Source organism: Mirounga angustirostris, unplaced genomic scaffold (assembly GCF_029215605.1).
Source record: "Mirounga angustirostris isolate CCGP_5_RB_7025 unplaced genomic scaffold, mMirAng1.0.hap1 SCAF_10, whole genome shotgun sequence".
NCBI classification, from domain to species: domain Eukaryota; kingdom Metazoa; phylum Chordata; class Mammalia; order Carnivora; family Phocidae; genus Mirounga; species Mirounga angustirostris.
In genome coordinates this window covers 66,310,752-66,327,951 of record NW_026991718.1, presented here as the reverse complement: position 1 = coordinate 66,327,951, position 17,200 = coordinate 66,310,752, and the positions used below count along the sequence as shown (strand labels likewise).

Sequence of the window (17,200 nt, the reverse complement as noted above, 5' to 3'; positions counted from 1 at the left end):
CTTCCTCTGCCCTATGGTCCTTCTAGTTGGACTTAGAATCAAACTGACATGAGACAGATTAACAAGAGAAAATCAAATTTAATAGGCATAAGTATGGAGAATCCACATAGACATGAAACTCCAAAGACAAAGAGGCAACATGACGCTTATATGAGCTAAGGAGAGGGACAGGGCCTGAGGATACGAAGGGGAGAGAGCTCATTAGCAGGAAGGTGAAATGAGGGGTTTGGAAAAACAAGGTTGTCCTATTATGCACGAGTTCCTTAGATAACGGGGAGTCTCTGATAACAGTACTCTTCCCCCGTTGCAGGCTCCCCTTTCCAATGTAAAGTTAGGCAGTTATGGGGGAGGCAGAGAGCTTTTCTTGCATCTGCTGGATTTTTATTACTTTTAACTCAAAATAATCTTTATGTCAAATGATACATTTTGGGGCCTCTCATCCTGCACCCCTTCATGTGTCTAGTGAATTGAGACTAGGGTACTAGGGGAAAGGGAGTATTTTACTGTCTAATTTACACCCTCCTGCATGGTTTTTAATTTTCAACTATGAACAGGTAGTGCACTTAGAATTTAAAACATTTATCTTAAGTAGATAATTTTTAAAAATTATCATTGACAAATAGAAAACTCTTCTCAAACTGTGGTATTTTTGTACAATTAAGTATCTACAACAAAATACTTGGAAGCAAAGTTAATTAACATTGTCATCAGTCCCTAAAGACAGAGGACTCATTCTAGGAATTTCCAAGATACCATTTCCTTTAGCAAGAGTCTTAGTCAATTTCCCTTTCATTTTTAAGTTTATAATGGTAAAAACAAGAAAAGTTTTTTTATGAACAAAAATTTAACTTACAGCTTTATATTTTTAAATTAATCTTCTTTATCAAATACTTTTACAGAATAGAAGTATATAATTTTATATCTATTAAATTGGTTAATTTTATTTTTTTAATGTATCATCCAATACTGGTAAGTTGTGGTTAAACTGACTGAAAATAAGTGTAACCTGAGAACTAATTGGCAAGATGTATCAAAAGAGATATCACAGCAAAGTTATAAGGGGCACAATCTCTGGAGCTAGCCTGCTCAGCTACTTATTATCTACTATTATTATCTATGGGACTCTGAACCAGTTACTTCACCTTTCAGGCATACAAAACTAACACTATACAAGTATTTGTAAAGTAAAATTATATGTAAAATAAGTTACCATTAGTTAAATTAATTAAAATTAATTAATTAAAATAAAATAAAACATATAATTAAATTAAAACATAATAGGGGGTGCCTGGCTGGCTCAGTCAGTGGAGCATGCAACTTTTGACCTCAGGGTCATGAGTTCAAGCCCCATGTTGGGTGTGGAGCCTACTTTAAAAAATAAATAACTAGAATAGAATACAATAAGCATAAATCTTGGGAATTTATCCAAGACAAAATCAAAAAGAAATTATATCCTATCTGTACAACAATAACAATAGTATTATCTGTAACAGACTTTAGAAAGAAAGAAATTACCTGTTTAACGAGAGGAGTGGATAAGTACAAAATATGATATAGTCATCAAAAACTGCAATTACGATGGCCCTGTGACCACATTTTAAAAACTGTTTATGCTATAAGTTTAACTGTAACAAAGCTCAGTAAACAAGTATGTTTACTATGTACACAACTAGGAAGAAAATACATAATAAAATCATTCTCCCAGGGTACCTGGGTGGCTCAGTCAGTTAAGCATCTGCCTTCAGCTCAAGTCATGATCTCAGGGTCCTGGGATCAAGCCCCGCACCACACCAGCTCTCTGCTCAGCAGGGAGTCTGCTTCTCCCTCTCCTTCTGTACTCTCTCTCTCTCCCTCCCTCTTACTCTTCTCTCTTTAAGTAAATAAATAAAACAACAACAAAAATCATTCTCCCTTTGAAACTGGCATTAATTCTATTTTAAACAGCTATAAATTTAAAAAATATTTCCTTAATCACAATATAATGGAATCTAAGTAAAATAAAGGCATAAAAATTATAGAGAAAGCAAATATAAAATGTTTAATCCACTGTCATGTGAAACCAACTACTTATGAAGACTTAAGTATTCAGTTTGAAATCAAAGTTTCAAAGCAGTTAAGAAACCCAATACATACGTAAACTGTTACCTAATCCACGTCTATTTTTATAAATCTATGTTCTTTAATCTCCAATTCATGCTTTTCTTTAGTTAAAACCTTAAACAGTATTTGCTTTACTCTTAGTTATTTACATAGCAATTAGAAAAGGAAAATTGAGGGGCATCTGGGTGGCAGAGTCGGTTGAGCATCTGACTCTTGGTTTCAGCTCAGGTAGTGATCTCAGGGTCCTGAGATTGAGCCCCTAGTGGAGACCCAGCATTGCGCTCTCGGCATCAGTGTGAGTCTGTGAGTCTGTTTGGGACTCCCTCTCCCTCTGTCCCTCCCCACTGTGGTCTTTCTCTCAAATAAATAAATAAGTCTTTTAAAAAAGAAAAGAAAAATCAGTAATTCTAAAATTTCTTTTTAAAAAATATTTATTTGAGAGAGAGATAAGAAGAAAGAGAGATTGCGTTGGCGGGGGGTGGCAGAGGGAGAAGTTGAGAGAGTCTTAAGTGGACTCTACGCTCGCAGGTGGAGCCCGACACGTGGCTGAATCTCACGACCCTGCAATCTCACAGCCCTGAGCTGAAACCAAGAGTGGGATGCTCCACCAACTCTGCCACCAAGGCACCCCTCTAAAATATCTTTATAAAAATTAAAACCTTTTTGCCTGTCTACCATCTTGCTATTTGTTCCTGATTAGAAGTCCATCATTCATATTACTGTTCTTGAAAACAGCCGTATATTTATGTATTTTTTCCTCTGGTTCTTTTCAGATACAGGAAAGCTGAGAGATTTGTTGCCAGCGGTCTTGCACTGCAAAAAAAAATGCTAAAGGATATACTTCTGACTGGTGGTTCTAAACAGTTATCACCAATTTATTTCAACCACTTCGACCTCATTTGACTAGGCTCTCATTATTTTGCCTGCAGTTATTACTTGCTGATTCCACTATAGAACAGACAAGCTACACATGGACTGTTGAACAAGTTCCAATAAATATGCAGGTAAACTATGAGAAACTGCCTCACTAGAAATGTGATATATAATTCTCAAGAAGCAATTTTCAAGGCATGAGTGTTTACATGTGCAATTCAGGGACTGGTTGAATTCTTCCCTCAAGCGCTCTGAAGCCATCAACAACCTAACCACAGATACTTTAGCTCTTAATGATTTAGCTCTTGAAACATACTTCTGCTACAGAATACAAAGGTAAATGAGAGCCCTAAATACAAGCTATTAGGGTAAGTGCCACAGAAGGGTTCTCTAGCCATTTTCTGTTTAGAAAAAACTACAAAACAATTAGTGGCTTTCTTATTAAAATTTTAATATAGCACCCAGACATGTGGCTCCTGCTAAGAAAATCTGAAGAACAAGGCCAAAAGATAAACCATTCATCTCTAAAATGTGGGAGGAACATACACACATACAATTCCTTATAATAACAAACTTTAATGAGTATTTATTCTGTACCAGGCACTATGTTAAATGTGTTACATGGAAGATTTGCCTTAATCCTCACAACAACCCTAAAAAGTAAGTTCTACTATTATCTCCATTCTAGACACAAAAACTGTGAAGCTTAGTCACGGAACTGGTGACTGGCAGAACTGGTATATCAAACCAAAATCTACCAGTGAATATGACACAGCAAATATATGAAATATCGTTCCTCTATTATGAAAACTGCTTCATGAAATAGTCAAATGAAATTGAGGAATATTTTAGGGCCAGACCTATGTTTCCCAAAGTATGTTCCAAGGAACACTAGACCCTGAAAACAATCCATATGACAAAGGCTCCATAATGAAAATATTTGAGAAATCCCATATGGTATACACTGAGGTCAGAAAAGAGAGAACTATAGGATGAATTTATTTTTTAAAAGTATGCTAGAGGGGCGCCTGGGTGGCTCAGATGGTTAAGCATCTGCCTTCGGCTCAGGTCATGATCCCGGGGTCCTGGGATTGAGTCCCACATCGGGTTCCCGGTTCAGCAGGGAGCCTGCTTCTCCCTCTGACCCTCTCCCCTCTCATGCTGTTTCTCTCTTGCTCGCTCTCTAAAAAATAAATAAAATCTTTAAAAATAAATAAATAAATAAATAAATAAATAAATAAATAAATAAAGTATGCTAGAAAAAAATAATAAAGTATGCTAGTTACATTTTCAAATTAAATGCCAAAATGTCTTCTTCGATCTCCGGACACATCTCAGAAGAAATACCTTTTCTTTCTTTTTTTTCTTTTTTTTTTCAGAAGAAGTATCTTTAAATAAACAAACAAAAAAGATTAATTTATTTATTAGAGAGAAAGCATGAGAGCAGGAGGGAAGAACAGAGGGAGAGGGAGAGGAAAAGAATCTAGGGCAGATGTAGACTCCCTGCAGAGTGCAAAGCCCAATGTGGGGCTTGATCTCACAACCCTGAGACCATAACCTGAGTCGAGATCAAGAGTCAGACACTTAACTGAGCCACCCAAAAGAAATTCCCCCAGAAGAAATATATTTAAAATTAAAGAAATGGATCTGTTAAAAAGAAAATCACGGGCCCCACATGGCATCATCTGGCTTAAGGCCCCCAAGTCAGTAAACCAAGACTTAAAACCTAACCTAACTGCAGTCAGCTCCCTAAGGAATGTGACCTTTAATCAGTCAACATGGAATTTCCTGGTCAATACTGGAAAATTTACTGATGGACCCTTCCATCCCCTTAGGAGGGCAACCCTGCCTAAGCAACGCATTTCTTGATAGTAAGTTCCTGTCTCCTTTTTTTAATGCTCTCTCTCTGCCTTTAAAAACCTTTCTTTTGGGGTGCCTGGGTGGCTCAGTCGTTAAGCGTCTGCCTTCAGCTCAGGTCATGATCACAGGGTCCTGGGATCGAGCCCCACATCGGGCTCCCTGCTCAGCGGGAAGTCTGCTTCTCCCTCTCCCACTCCCCCTGCTTGTGTTCCCTCTCTCGCTGTGCCTCTCTCTGTCAAATAAATAAATAAAGAATCTTTAAAAAAAAAAAACCTTTCTTTTGTCTAGTTTGATTACCACATATCATTGAGCAACAACAGACCCTAGGGCTTAGATAACCTTTGGTTAAAATATAAATTACATGGACATATGCATGTAATTCCCTTAACACTTAAAACAAATTCTCTCTCAAGCCCCAATGAAGAACTAGAAAACTCTCAAAGAGCATATGAATTAAAAAGAAATAGTCTTTCTTATTTAACATGAATATCAAGAGCTAATTGTGACACATTAAGAGAATGCATGTTATAAAACAGTGGAAATCAACAGATACTAGGAGGAGAAGTTTAAAAACTAAAAAAACAATGTCTAGGCTTTATTTTCAGGGTTGTACCTTTTTTATCATTCTGCTCTTTGAAATTCAAAAAGTACAGAAACAGTACCCTGATGCCAGAATCACAGTAAAAGGAAATTCAACATGTTAACAAGACTTATTTTAAACAAACAGAAACAGGCAAATAGGGGCGCCTGGATGGCTCAGTCACTGGGCGTCTGCCTTCAACTCAGGTCATGGTCCCGCGGTCCTGGGATCGAGCCCCTTATCGGGCTCCCTGCTCGGCAGGAGGCCTGCTTCTCTCCCTCTCCTACTCTCCCTGCTTGTGTTCCCTCTCTCGCTGTGTCACTCTTTGTCAAATAAATAAATTAAATCTTAAAAAAAAAAAAAAGGAAAAAGAAACAGGCAAACATCTTGAGTATTTTATGTCCAATGAGCCAACAAAATATCTAACCAACTTATTAGCTGAGTTATCAAAAGGTCATATAGTAAATTTTACTGAATGGCTCTCAGCTAACAGTTGAAAACCAAATGAAGACATTAGGTCCTGTCAGGTGTACCCATGTGTGATATGATGATGAGAGTGGACATGATTTCTATAAAACTATGCGATAACAATGATCAGTATCAATTAGAAAGACAAAATCAAGTCAGTTAAGCCATGATCGTGTTCTACTGTCATCTATAAAAGGCAGTAACGTTTGTTCAAACTGTACTGAAATGTGTCAGCTTCCCTCCTCCTTCACCCATTCCAGTTAAAGGAGTCTTTTTCTTATATTTTCTCATTTGAGTTGAATTACTTAACTGTGCTTTTGAAAGATGCTTTCATGTCACTGCAGCTGTTAACTTTTTAGCCCCAAAGGACAAGACTGCTTTTTGTACAGTGGCAGAGGAGACACCTTTCCATCATTCCTCGTAGTGGTGAGAAGAGCTAAAGATCACTGCTTCAAATGGAAGCTTATCCTCTCAAAGGGATACAGAACAAAAATGTTTTAGAATCCTGAGCTAAAAAGTTAACGTGGCTGGATAAAACATAAAACAATAAAGAAGGGAAAACTTAAAACCCAGAGCCATTATTTATATTTATTATTTTCATCACCTTTCGATATTCATTATACCATTCATAAAAGCAGACAAAAGTTTACTGAAACACAATAGGCCAAAAGTGCAAGAAGGGCCACAAATACTAAATTTCTAGATCTCAGAGAAATGCCAAAACTACCAAAAAACACACAAATGCAAAAATCAAACTAACATTATTATAAGAACATATGGTTGCTATAAAAATAAAATTTCAAAACTTACACTACTAAACCTATCTCATTATCTCTTACCAAATCTCTGAAAATTTTAATATCTAATAATAATTAATTTCAGAAAACAGTCTTCCAAATGACCTCAAATTCTTATTAATAGTTGGTAAATGGGAGTAAGGGAAATTCACATACTGTTTCATTATGGAACAAAACCACATAATAGTTATTTTTAAATGAAAGTTATATTCAATTATCCTTGCTTTTTAAATGGCAATTTTAATTAATTTAATTTTTAAGTGTGTGACTATAGAGATCCAAATCTTTTTTTTTTTTTTTAAGATTTTATTTTTAAGTAATCTCTACACCCAATGTGGGGCTTGAGCTCACGACCCCGAGGATCAAGAGTAACACCCTCTTCCAACTGAGCCAGCCAGGTGCCCCTGAGAATCCAAATTTTAAAATGCATACTTACTGAAAGAAACAACAAAAAATTAACAAATTCTTCTTATTGACTTTTTCCCCCCAGACACTTGGCTATGTTACTCTCTTGATATACTAAAACAAAACCTATTGGGAGAATGACACTTTTCTTGCTTGATCAGCAAAGCTTTTATGGAATTCCAAAATAATCAAATGGTTCTCACATTGCATGAACAGTGACTGACATGTAAACTAATAGCAGACATTAATTAGCTAATATAAATGTAGTACAGAGATTAAAATTTAATTGATATTGTTTTCTAGATAAAAGGAAGATGGCAGGGAGAAGAAAATTAACCTTGGTGTTTCTTTACTATGTGCCAAAAATTGTACAATGTACTATACTTAAGTCAACTCCTTTATATACACACATTAAATGTGAGCACCATCGCTTAGATTTAGTCCCTTGCAAAAGGTTTCCCCTTCATTTAAATTACCCACAAAGTAGGTAGTAACAGCAAAGATGTCTCAAAATTAAGTCTATTGCCATGGGTCCCTGGCAAACAAACAAAAGTCAAGTACAAAGAGTAGGAGAATGTACCCTCGTAAAACAGGTATTTTGATGTTTTAAGCTTTTCCCCTATAGGCTAACAAGTAAAATCTTCCAATGACTTTTCTCACTAAAAAAACTTACCTTACTAATTAAGAACACATTTGGTCCAATTACAAGTTCCCACAAGGGAGAAAAAAAAGCTGATAAGCCCTTTTAAAGCCACCAAACCAGATTTCAATTGTGATCTATAGGGTCACTTCCCAGAGCAAAATTTCCAAGAGTAGCTCAAGTCTGTGACCAAGGACCACCGTACAGCACACTGCTGCTTCTTTACTTTCAGTTTTCAGCAGTTTGATTATTTTTGAGCATGCTTTTTTGGGGGGGGGCTTTATCCTGTATCAGTTCACTGAACTTCCTAAATCTATAAATGTGTATCTTTTATCCAATGTTGGGAAGCTTTTGGCCATTATGAGTTCACATAATTTTCGTGCAACAATCTCCTTCTCCTCTCCTTCTGGACTCTAATGACATGAATGTCAACGTGTTGATACTGTCCCTCAGGACACTGAGGCTCCGTCCTTTTTTATTTCCCCCAATCTTTTCTCTCTGTTCTTCTCTTTGGATAATTTCTATTGGTTTATCTTCAAGTTAACGGACTCCTTCCTCTGTCAGTTCCATTCTGCTACGGAGCCCACGCAGAGAAATTTTCATTTCAGATACTATATTTTCCAGTTATAAAATCTCCATGTGGTTCCTCCTTTACAGTTTTTATTGAGAATTTCTACCTTTCCATTTATTGCAAGTGTGTTTACCTTAAATAGCTGCTTTCAATTACCTGATACTTCCAAAAGCAGAATTATCTCGGGTTTGACACCTGTTAATTCTTTTCCCTTGAGAACTGGGCATAGTTTACTGTTCCTCACATGTCAAGTAATTTTAGATGATATCCTAGATGTTGTGATGTGATTGTTGTGTAGGTTCTGTATCCTGTGTCCTGTATTAATCCTTTGAAGAATACTGAATTTTGCTTGTTTTTTTTTTTTTAGCAGGCATATAACCTAGTTAGTTCAGACTGCAATTTCTGTTTCACCTTCTACAGGCTGTAGTTGCAATGTCAATTCAGTTCTTAAAGACTTTGTTGGCTATTTTGGGTCTGGTTCCATCAAATGTGCCACTCAGGGCTTACTCTGAGACTTGGGTGACAGTTTAAATTTTGTTTTCAGCAATCTGAGCCTGTCACTCAAAGCTTGGAGTGACCTTGGGACGTATGCACATGCATAGAGAGAATTAGAGGGTGCCCTCTTCCAGCTATCTCTTCTCCAGAATTCCCCTCACACTCTCTGTCCCATAAGGTTCAATTTACCTGATTCTTCAGGCCCTAAAAACTTAATTTTAAGGTGTTTCAGGGTTAACAGGGCACAGTGTCATATGGTTTAATTCAAACTATACTTAGAAGCTGATGAGGCATGAGCTTAGCTGCTCTTCCTCCAAAAGATAAAACGAAGGCCAGAAAAGACTATCATATTGGACAAACACATATACAAACTATCTAAAACCACTATGTTCTAATATAATATTTTTAAAAGTTCAATTCTGACCTAATAATAAAATATAATAGAGTTAGATACATATAAAGAAAGACAACTGAAACAACGAAAGTCATCAATGCAGCCTTACTGAAGAAAAACTAGAAGTGTTTAGAAAAAAAACTTGAAGGAGTACACAACAAACTACTATGAAATCATGGAAGTAATGCATCGAGTAGGTCCCAGATACTCAGATTCACCAAATCCCCAAATATTCAGACTACAATATATACTTGGAAGCTTGCATTCTGAATAAATAAAATGAACTACTATTTTACACAGAAATGTTAAAAAATGGTAAACTGAAAAGCTTAGAAAATAAATTTTTGATAGATATTTCAATTAAATAGTGGAGAGCTGTCCATAACAGTGAATTCAAGAGAGCCAATGACATTTAGGGTATGCCTACAACCTCTTCTGTATCAATAAAAACAAGAGTGTCTATCTGCACAACTTATTCCATTGATGGATGGACCCTACATATTATTCAGTATGGTTTTTCTTGCACATGGCCTTATTCTTACTATCTATTTTAAAAACCTTAGGAATCTTACAGACAAGGACTGGCCAGAAGCTAATAAAACAGCAGTAATTCTTCATTTATTCTACTTCACAGGATCATAGAAGATTAGCAGAACAAATATTTTAAGACTTTTTAATTACTCTGACTCACATAAAGAAATGCCACATACTGAATACATTAAAAGTACAATAATATTTACAAAACTAAAGTTTCATTTTTAGGCTCAGAACAAGTCTTATAAATTTCAAATGGTAAAATACCTGAAACACAATCAATGCCTTACTTGATAAAGTCATTTTGAATTCTTTTTTCATCCCCCAGCTCTACTAAAGTATAATTGACAAATAAGATTTTCAGTTATTTAAAAATATACAACATAATCCCATAAATATACACACTGTGAAAGGATTTCCCCCCACAGAATTAACACATTCATCACATCGCATATTTACCATTTTCTTTTTTTAGCAAATTTCAATTATACAATACAGTGTTATCAACTATAGTCATCATGTTATACATTAGATCCTCAGGCCTTATTCATCATATAACTGAATGTTTTAATTTTTGAATTGTTTTGAAAACCAAGAATTAGCAGAGAACTCCTGCATTTACTTTATTTTTTTTAATATTTTATTTTTAAGTAGTCTCTACACCCAACGTCAGGCTTAAACCCACAACCCTGAGATGGAGAGTTGCATGTTCCACCAACTGAGCCAGCCAGGCGCCCCACCCTGCGTTTACTTTAATACACTGAAAGTATTCTCTAAAGTGGCCACAATGAAAACATAATCCAGATCCAAAAAGAGAAGAGAAAAAAATCTTGCATTATCACTTCATTTTTACTGCACTTTGATGGAACAAGGTACATCATAGAGGGTTATTTGTTAAGTCAACAATTTAGCACTATGAGATAATAAGTCTCACCATAAAAGGAAATCACTTGGAAATACATCTCCATATAGCAAAAAAGAATAAAAATACAGCAAATATACATACTCCTTTTGGAAAGCCATACACATGGGAGAACTGAATCCAAAGACAAGGCACATCTGGGCATCTGGGCTGTAGCCATGCTGAAGTAACATTTCTAGGCACTCTTCATGCCCTCCAAACACTGCTGAGTAAACGGGACTCACTTTGTCTGGCCCAGTGTCACAAACCCGGTTGGTAAGTGGTATTAACAAATCCAAGATTCTGTAACCACACAAATTCAGGAGCATTTAATGTTTTTATACGTACATGAGTGCAGGCAACATTTCTACAGCACATATTTTAAGAGTCACCTGACTGATTTAAAGTCTTTCTGTCTTCTACCTACATTAAATTATTACAGGCTGTACACTCCAAAATGTTACCCTTACTATTGTTGCTTTATACAAAGGTCCTTACTATATATCTAAAACAGACTTAAATAATATGACCATAAGTAAATAGGGAACAGGTTATCCTTATTTTTTCTTTTTTTTCTTTTCTTTTTTTTTAAGATTTTATTTATTTATTTGACAGAGAAAGACACAGTGAGAGAGGGAACACAAGCAGGGGGAGTGGGAGAGGGAGAAGCAGACTCCCTGCCGAGCAGGGAGCCCGATGCGGGACTCGATCCAGGGACTCCAGGATCATGACCTGAGCCGAAGGCAGTCGCTTAACCAACTGAGCCACCCAGGCGCCCCTTATTTTTTCACTATTTACTTTGCCACCCCATCACCCTACTCCCCCCCAATTCAAATTTTCTGTTAGATATTTTAGCATCTAACAATTTAAAACTTCATTACACCAGATATAAACTTATATCAAGAAAATAAATAATTTCTCTTTTTTTAAATAAACTTCCCTTTTTTTAATAAACTGAAGTCTTATTTTTCTAATTATTAAGAATTTTTAAGGATGGTGAGTGTCATGAAATGAATAGTATTTTCATGACAAAGAAATAAGAATTTCTTTTCTTTTTTAAAAGATTTTATTTATTTATTTGACAGAGAGAGCACAAGCAGGGGGAGAAGCAGAGGAAGAGGGAGAAGCAGACTTCCCGCTGAGCAGGCAGCCCGATGCGGGGCTTGATCCCAGGACCCTGAAATCATGACCTGAGCCGAAGGCAGATGCTTAATGACTGAGACACCTAGGTGCCCCAAGAATTTCTTTTTTTTTATTTTTAAGATTTTATTTATTTGAGAGAGAGAACAAGCAAATGAGCAAGCAAGGTGGGGAGGAGGGATTGGGCACAAGCAAGGGGAGGAAGAGGAGCAGAAGGAGAGGGAGAAGCAGACACCCTGCTAACAGGGAGCCCAATGTGGAGCTCCATCCCAGGACCCTAAGATCATGACCTGAGCCAAAAGCAGATGCTTAACCGACTGAGCCATCCAGGTGCCCGAAGAAATAAGAATTTCTGCTAAAATATTCTATTCTCTGAAAAGAATATAAGCTCTTTAAACACTAAGGCAGATTTATAAAGAAACTGGTTGCTAAGTAGAGGAACTTCTAAAGAAAATCATTAAAACCTAAGTTCTTAGATTATTTGTAAACTTACCTCCAGATTCAGCTGGAAAGAAAGAACTAGTCTATTCTTCTAAAATTAAAAATAAAACTGTAGAGATAAGGCCAGCCATGAAATCCCCCCTCTTTCTGGGAAAAGAAAGGCAGGGCTACTCCAAAGCTACTTTCCTTTTGTAAGGTAGGCTTAAGATGTTAACATTTAAGTAGAACTTAAACTCACAGAAAGGGTTACATTAGAAGTAGTCTATGGAGGAAATTGTAATGACAAACAGAATTCCCAAAATTGAGGACAAATCCCAATAGGGTTTTGGTATCAATTTAAAGCTCCCAGTATAATTGTGGTTTTTTTATTTTATTTTATTATTTATTTGAGAGAGAGAGAGAGAGAGTGCACAAGCAGGGGGAGGGACAGAGAGAGAGGGAGAGGCAGGCTCCCCACTGAGAAGGGAGCCCAATGCGGGACTCGATCCCAGGACCCTGGGATCATGACCTGAGCTGAAGGCAGCCGCTTAACCAAATGAGCCACCCAGGCGCCCTGCTCCCAGTATAACTGTACCTAACACTTATGTTTAAATACACAATCAAGAATTTTAAGGGCGCCTGCTTCTCCCTCTCCCACTCCCCCTGCTTGTGTTCCCTCTCTCGCGGTGTCTCTCTCTGTCAAATAAATAAATAAAATCTTTAAAAAAAAAAAAAAGAATTTTAAGAAAAATTCCAGATCTTAAAACCTAAGTATTCTGTTAAAATAAATAACCTGTTTAATGTCCCTTAATAAATATGTTTAACTTTTAAAAATGGGTTGGAAAAATTATAAAAGATGCAAAAATACATAAAATATCTTTGAGGAAATAGTAAAATACCATGCCACCTAGTGGCATAATGACCAAATTACAGAATTTGTTTTCCTACCATGTAATCACACTAAAGTAATGGCAATTTCAATACTACTTTTTAAATTAAGTAATAGTAACAACAACTATAAAACTATTATTTTAGAATTACAACTCTAAAGACTTTAAACGTATATTTTTTAATACTATTCATTGCCAATTTATGTTAAGATGGGCTACCATATTCTCATAGGTATAACCAGGTTATTAGCTTCTAAGATTCCTGGAAGCCCCAATTTCAGGGAGTTCCAACTTTCTCTAAGTCTTCCTCTCTCCAGAAAATAGCAAATATTTCATAAGAACTTTTGGCTAAGGAAGAAGAGTAACAAGCAGAGAAAAGTACCAAGCTGGACTTGAGATTAGATAAAGAGAAGTCTAGTCAAAGGGTTCAAGACGGGGAGAACTACCCAGCCCACACAAAAGAAAGACTCGACCCAAAAGGAGTCACAAATTCAAAAGCTTTCTGGGGTCAGGGAGGTATCATAAATAAGTTGAATAAGGTCATCAGATCGCTAACTAAAGACACCTGGGATAAAACCAGAGCCGAGCAGAAGAGCATGGCCACAACTTGAGAAATCAGAGGAAAGACTTTAACACCCTGAGGATGCCCCAGAATTCTGTCTCTAGCCACTCTGCTCACACGAGGAAAGTGCAAGACTAAGAGGAGCTCAGGATGGCACGGGACAGATATGGGAATGGATCTAGTCATATAGTAGGTTGGCAAAGAAGGGAATACCAAGGATTCTGCCTAGAGATGAAGGGTCTGGGCCAGAAGATTTATTCCTTATTACTTTTTGATTATGAGACTATTTTTATTTTCTGTTTTAATACTTACTTTGTATGGCCCATTTGTGCAGCTGCATGAATAGGTAACTGCCAAGTGTCCTCATTACAGTAAAGATCAGGATCTGCTCCACTGGATAACAAAAGCTCCACACATTCTGTGTGGCCCTCTTGAGCAGCAATGAACAAGGGAGTAGCTTTGTCCAATGCTTGACAATTGACATTTGCACCTAATACAAAATACAACATTTAACAGACAATCCTAATTTATGGGGGAAAAAAAGGTGATGATTAACATAAATTTCAAAACAGCTGTCTTAAAAGGGCTTTATAGTACAATAGTTTTTCCAACCCCAGTGGATATTGTCGTATAAACATACTGATTTTCCCCATTTGTTGGTAATCATTTAAATTGTTTCCGCTTTTATGTTAACAAGGAAACAAGTGATTAGTACCTTAGAATTCATTTTTAAGCTAAAACAAAAATCTTATTCAATGAAGGATTCATTTCATTCCAATCTGTCCTCTAGCAAGCACTCTGTGGGCCCAATAAGTAATCACTGAAAAATGAAAAATGCAAACCAACAAATATGGAATGTCTGATTATTACAGAAAAATATAAGAAAAACCTAAATCATAAGAATTTATAGATGCCATTAATCAATTCAGGCTGAGATTTATGAAAAAAAAAACTAGGGATGCCTGGGTGGCTCGGTCTGTTAAGTGTCTGCCTTCAGCTCAGGTCATGATCTCAGCGCCCTGGGATCGAGTTCTTCATTGGGCTCCTTGTTCAGTGGTGCCTGGTTCTCCCTCTGTCTGCCGCTCCCCCTGCTTGCGCGCGCTCTCTCTCTCTCTGACAAATAAATAAATAAAATCTTTTAAAAAAAAAAGCTAATGTTGACCATACTCTTCATTAAGTCCCTTTTCTTCAGGACCACTGCACGATAAAACCTTATAATGAAAGGGAAAATGTCTATTTAAATGGGTTTCTGAGCTGATTTTTTTTAAAGAACAAAAACTAATCAATTATTTAAATTCCAGCGCATCAAGATGTAAAGAAGCGGAAAGTGACCTCACTTTTTGTGAAGGTTTTAAAATATCCCCCAATTTTTCTCATTGACAAATAGTGTGTTAAGTATGCTAAGTATGGTGTTACTACATAACTGTAAGAATGTTTAAATTTCTGGAATATGTCTCAGTGGAAAAGTCATCTTCATCACAAGGAAAAAAACTACCTCTTTGAAAGGATGTTCCATAAATGCACCTGGAATAAACCATAGCCCCGACTTAGGCAAAAACTTAAGCAAAACACAAATAGTAAGTTAATAGTAAGGGTGCATGGAACTTCAGAAACTCCAACTGGACACTCAACACATCCAGGCAAGTAGAATGTTCTTGACTTATACAAGGTGGATGCTTCATCTACAGTCAGCCTCAGAAAGAAGGGAACACTAATTACTGAGAAAAGACTAAGTCAAGAAAAGAAATCTACTTAACTTTCCTTTTTAAGCAGTATTTCATTTTGATTGATAATTTCAAAGTATCAAAAAGAATAAGGAACCAGGCCCCATAAAATTACAGGTAGAGAAATCAGAAAAATGACAAGATAATTCACTGAAAGGAAAATCATTTTAATAAGTTAGAAACATACATAGCTACATTATAAACATAGCTACATACCTTTCCAATTTGCTGTTCATAACTTCAGAGAGGAGAGGGGAAAAAAGGAACAAAGCAAAACAAAACAGGTGCCTAGCATTCTGGGAGACTAGGCATGAGGAAATAGTCATTAAGGTGCAGTTTAATCCATTTTATTCTTTTTTTTTTTTAAAGATTTTATTTATTTGACAGAGAGAGAGCACAGGTAGGCAGAGCGGCAGGCAGAGGGAGAGGGAGAAGCAGGCTCCCCACCAAGCAAGGAGCCTGACGCAGGGCTCAATCCCAGAACCCTGGGATCATGACATGAGCCAAAGGCAGACACATAACCAACTGAGCCACCCAGGCGGCCCCATAACCCATTTTACTCTAAATATTAGTTACACACTAATAACTGGAACTTACAGGACTGGAAGCCATAAGATGAATTAGGACAGCCTCAGGAAGGTACAACATAAAAGAGCAAGAGAGGTCATACATGAGAAGACCTGCTTCAAAGCCCTGATTCTGCCAGTAAATATTTTCTAGACCTTTGGCAAGGCACTTAAACACTCAGGGCCTGGGATTCTCAATCTAAAAAAATACATGTTTAAATAAGTGATTTTGGAGATTTCCTCTCAACTCTAAGATTTACAGACTCAATATTTGTAACAGATATCTTAATTTGGCACTTAATATTTTCTTTGCTACATACTTCAACTTGAGCATTTGAAGGTTTGTAAGGAGAAAGCAGAAATAAGAAAATATATGCTTTGCTGTCTAAATAAACTTTGTTTTGTATACTTGGAGGTAACTTTTTTTTTTTTAAGTAGGCTCCACATCTGCAACACCTATCTTGGGCTCATGACCCTGAGATCAAGACGTGAGCTGAGATCAAGTCAAGACGCTTAACCAACTGAGTCACCCAGGTGCCTCCTGGAGGTAATTTATTAAAAACCTAAGTATTATAGACATAAATAAAAAGCCTAGGTATTTAAAAAAATTTTTTTTTTTTACCTGGTGGCAATCTGATATATTTCCCTTTGGCTCTTAACTATCCATGCTTCATCAGGTTAGTACTGTGAGTCCATACACAGTGTTTGGAGGAATTTAAAAGCCCTTATATAACAAGCATTTCTGGTCACAGAAATGTCACACAGCATAAGAATGTCACCTCAACACCATCTTCTCCAGAAATGCTGAATGTATAATAATTGTCACAGAGAAACCTTTAGCAGGTTTATGTTGCTATTAACATAATAAAGTGTAAACATGCTTTCAAATAAACCTATTTAAATAATCACACAAGGGTGCCTGGGTGGCTCAGTTGGTTGGGCGACTGCCTTCAGCTCAGGTCATGATCCTGGAGTCCCAGGATTGAGTCCCACATCAGGCTCCCTGCTCAGCAGGGAGTCTGCTTCTCCCTCTGACTCTCCCCCCTCTCATGTGCTCTCTCTCTCATTCTCTCTCTCAAATAAATAAATAAAATCTTTAAAAATAAATAAATAAATAAATAATCACACAATTTATCAAAACATACAACTCAAAGGCTTAATATACAAAATAGCTATCTAATAAATTAATTAAGCTTATATAGTCTCTTGCCCTAGAAAGTTGGAACTGTTCAGGTCCCCATAAGCAAGAACAGACCCATCATTCAACTTGCCAATAAAAC

The 17,200-nt window shown here is 36.6% G+C and overlaps 1 protein-coding gene across 6 annotated transcripts in view; it reads right to left on the bottom strand.

Moving 5' to 3' along the window:
* Positions 1–17,200, bottom strand: part of ASB3 (ankyrin repeat and SOCS box containing 3) — a 112,718-nt gene that overhangs the window by 23,611 nt on the left and 71,907 nt on the right. For all 6 annotated transcript variants that reach the window (XR_010405701.1, XM_045885001.3, XM_064572516.1 and 3 more), the window contains 2 exons: positions 13,943–14,120; positions 10,724–10,921 (listed from right to left, as the gene is read on the bottom strand). Coding sequence is in view for 5 of the 6 variants with exons in the window: in XM_045885001.3 (XP_045740957.1) it covers positions 10,724–10,921; positions 13,943–14,120 (376 nt within the window). In the remaining variant the exon portion in view is untranslated. The remainder of the gene's footprint in view (positions 1–10,723; positions 10,922–13,942; positions 14,121–17,200) is intronic.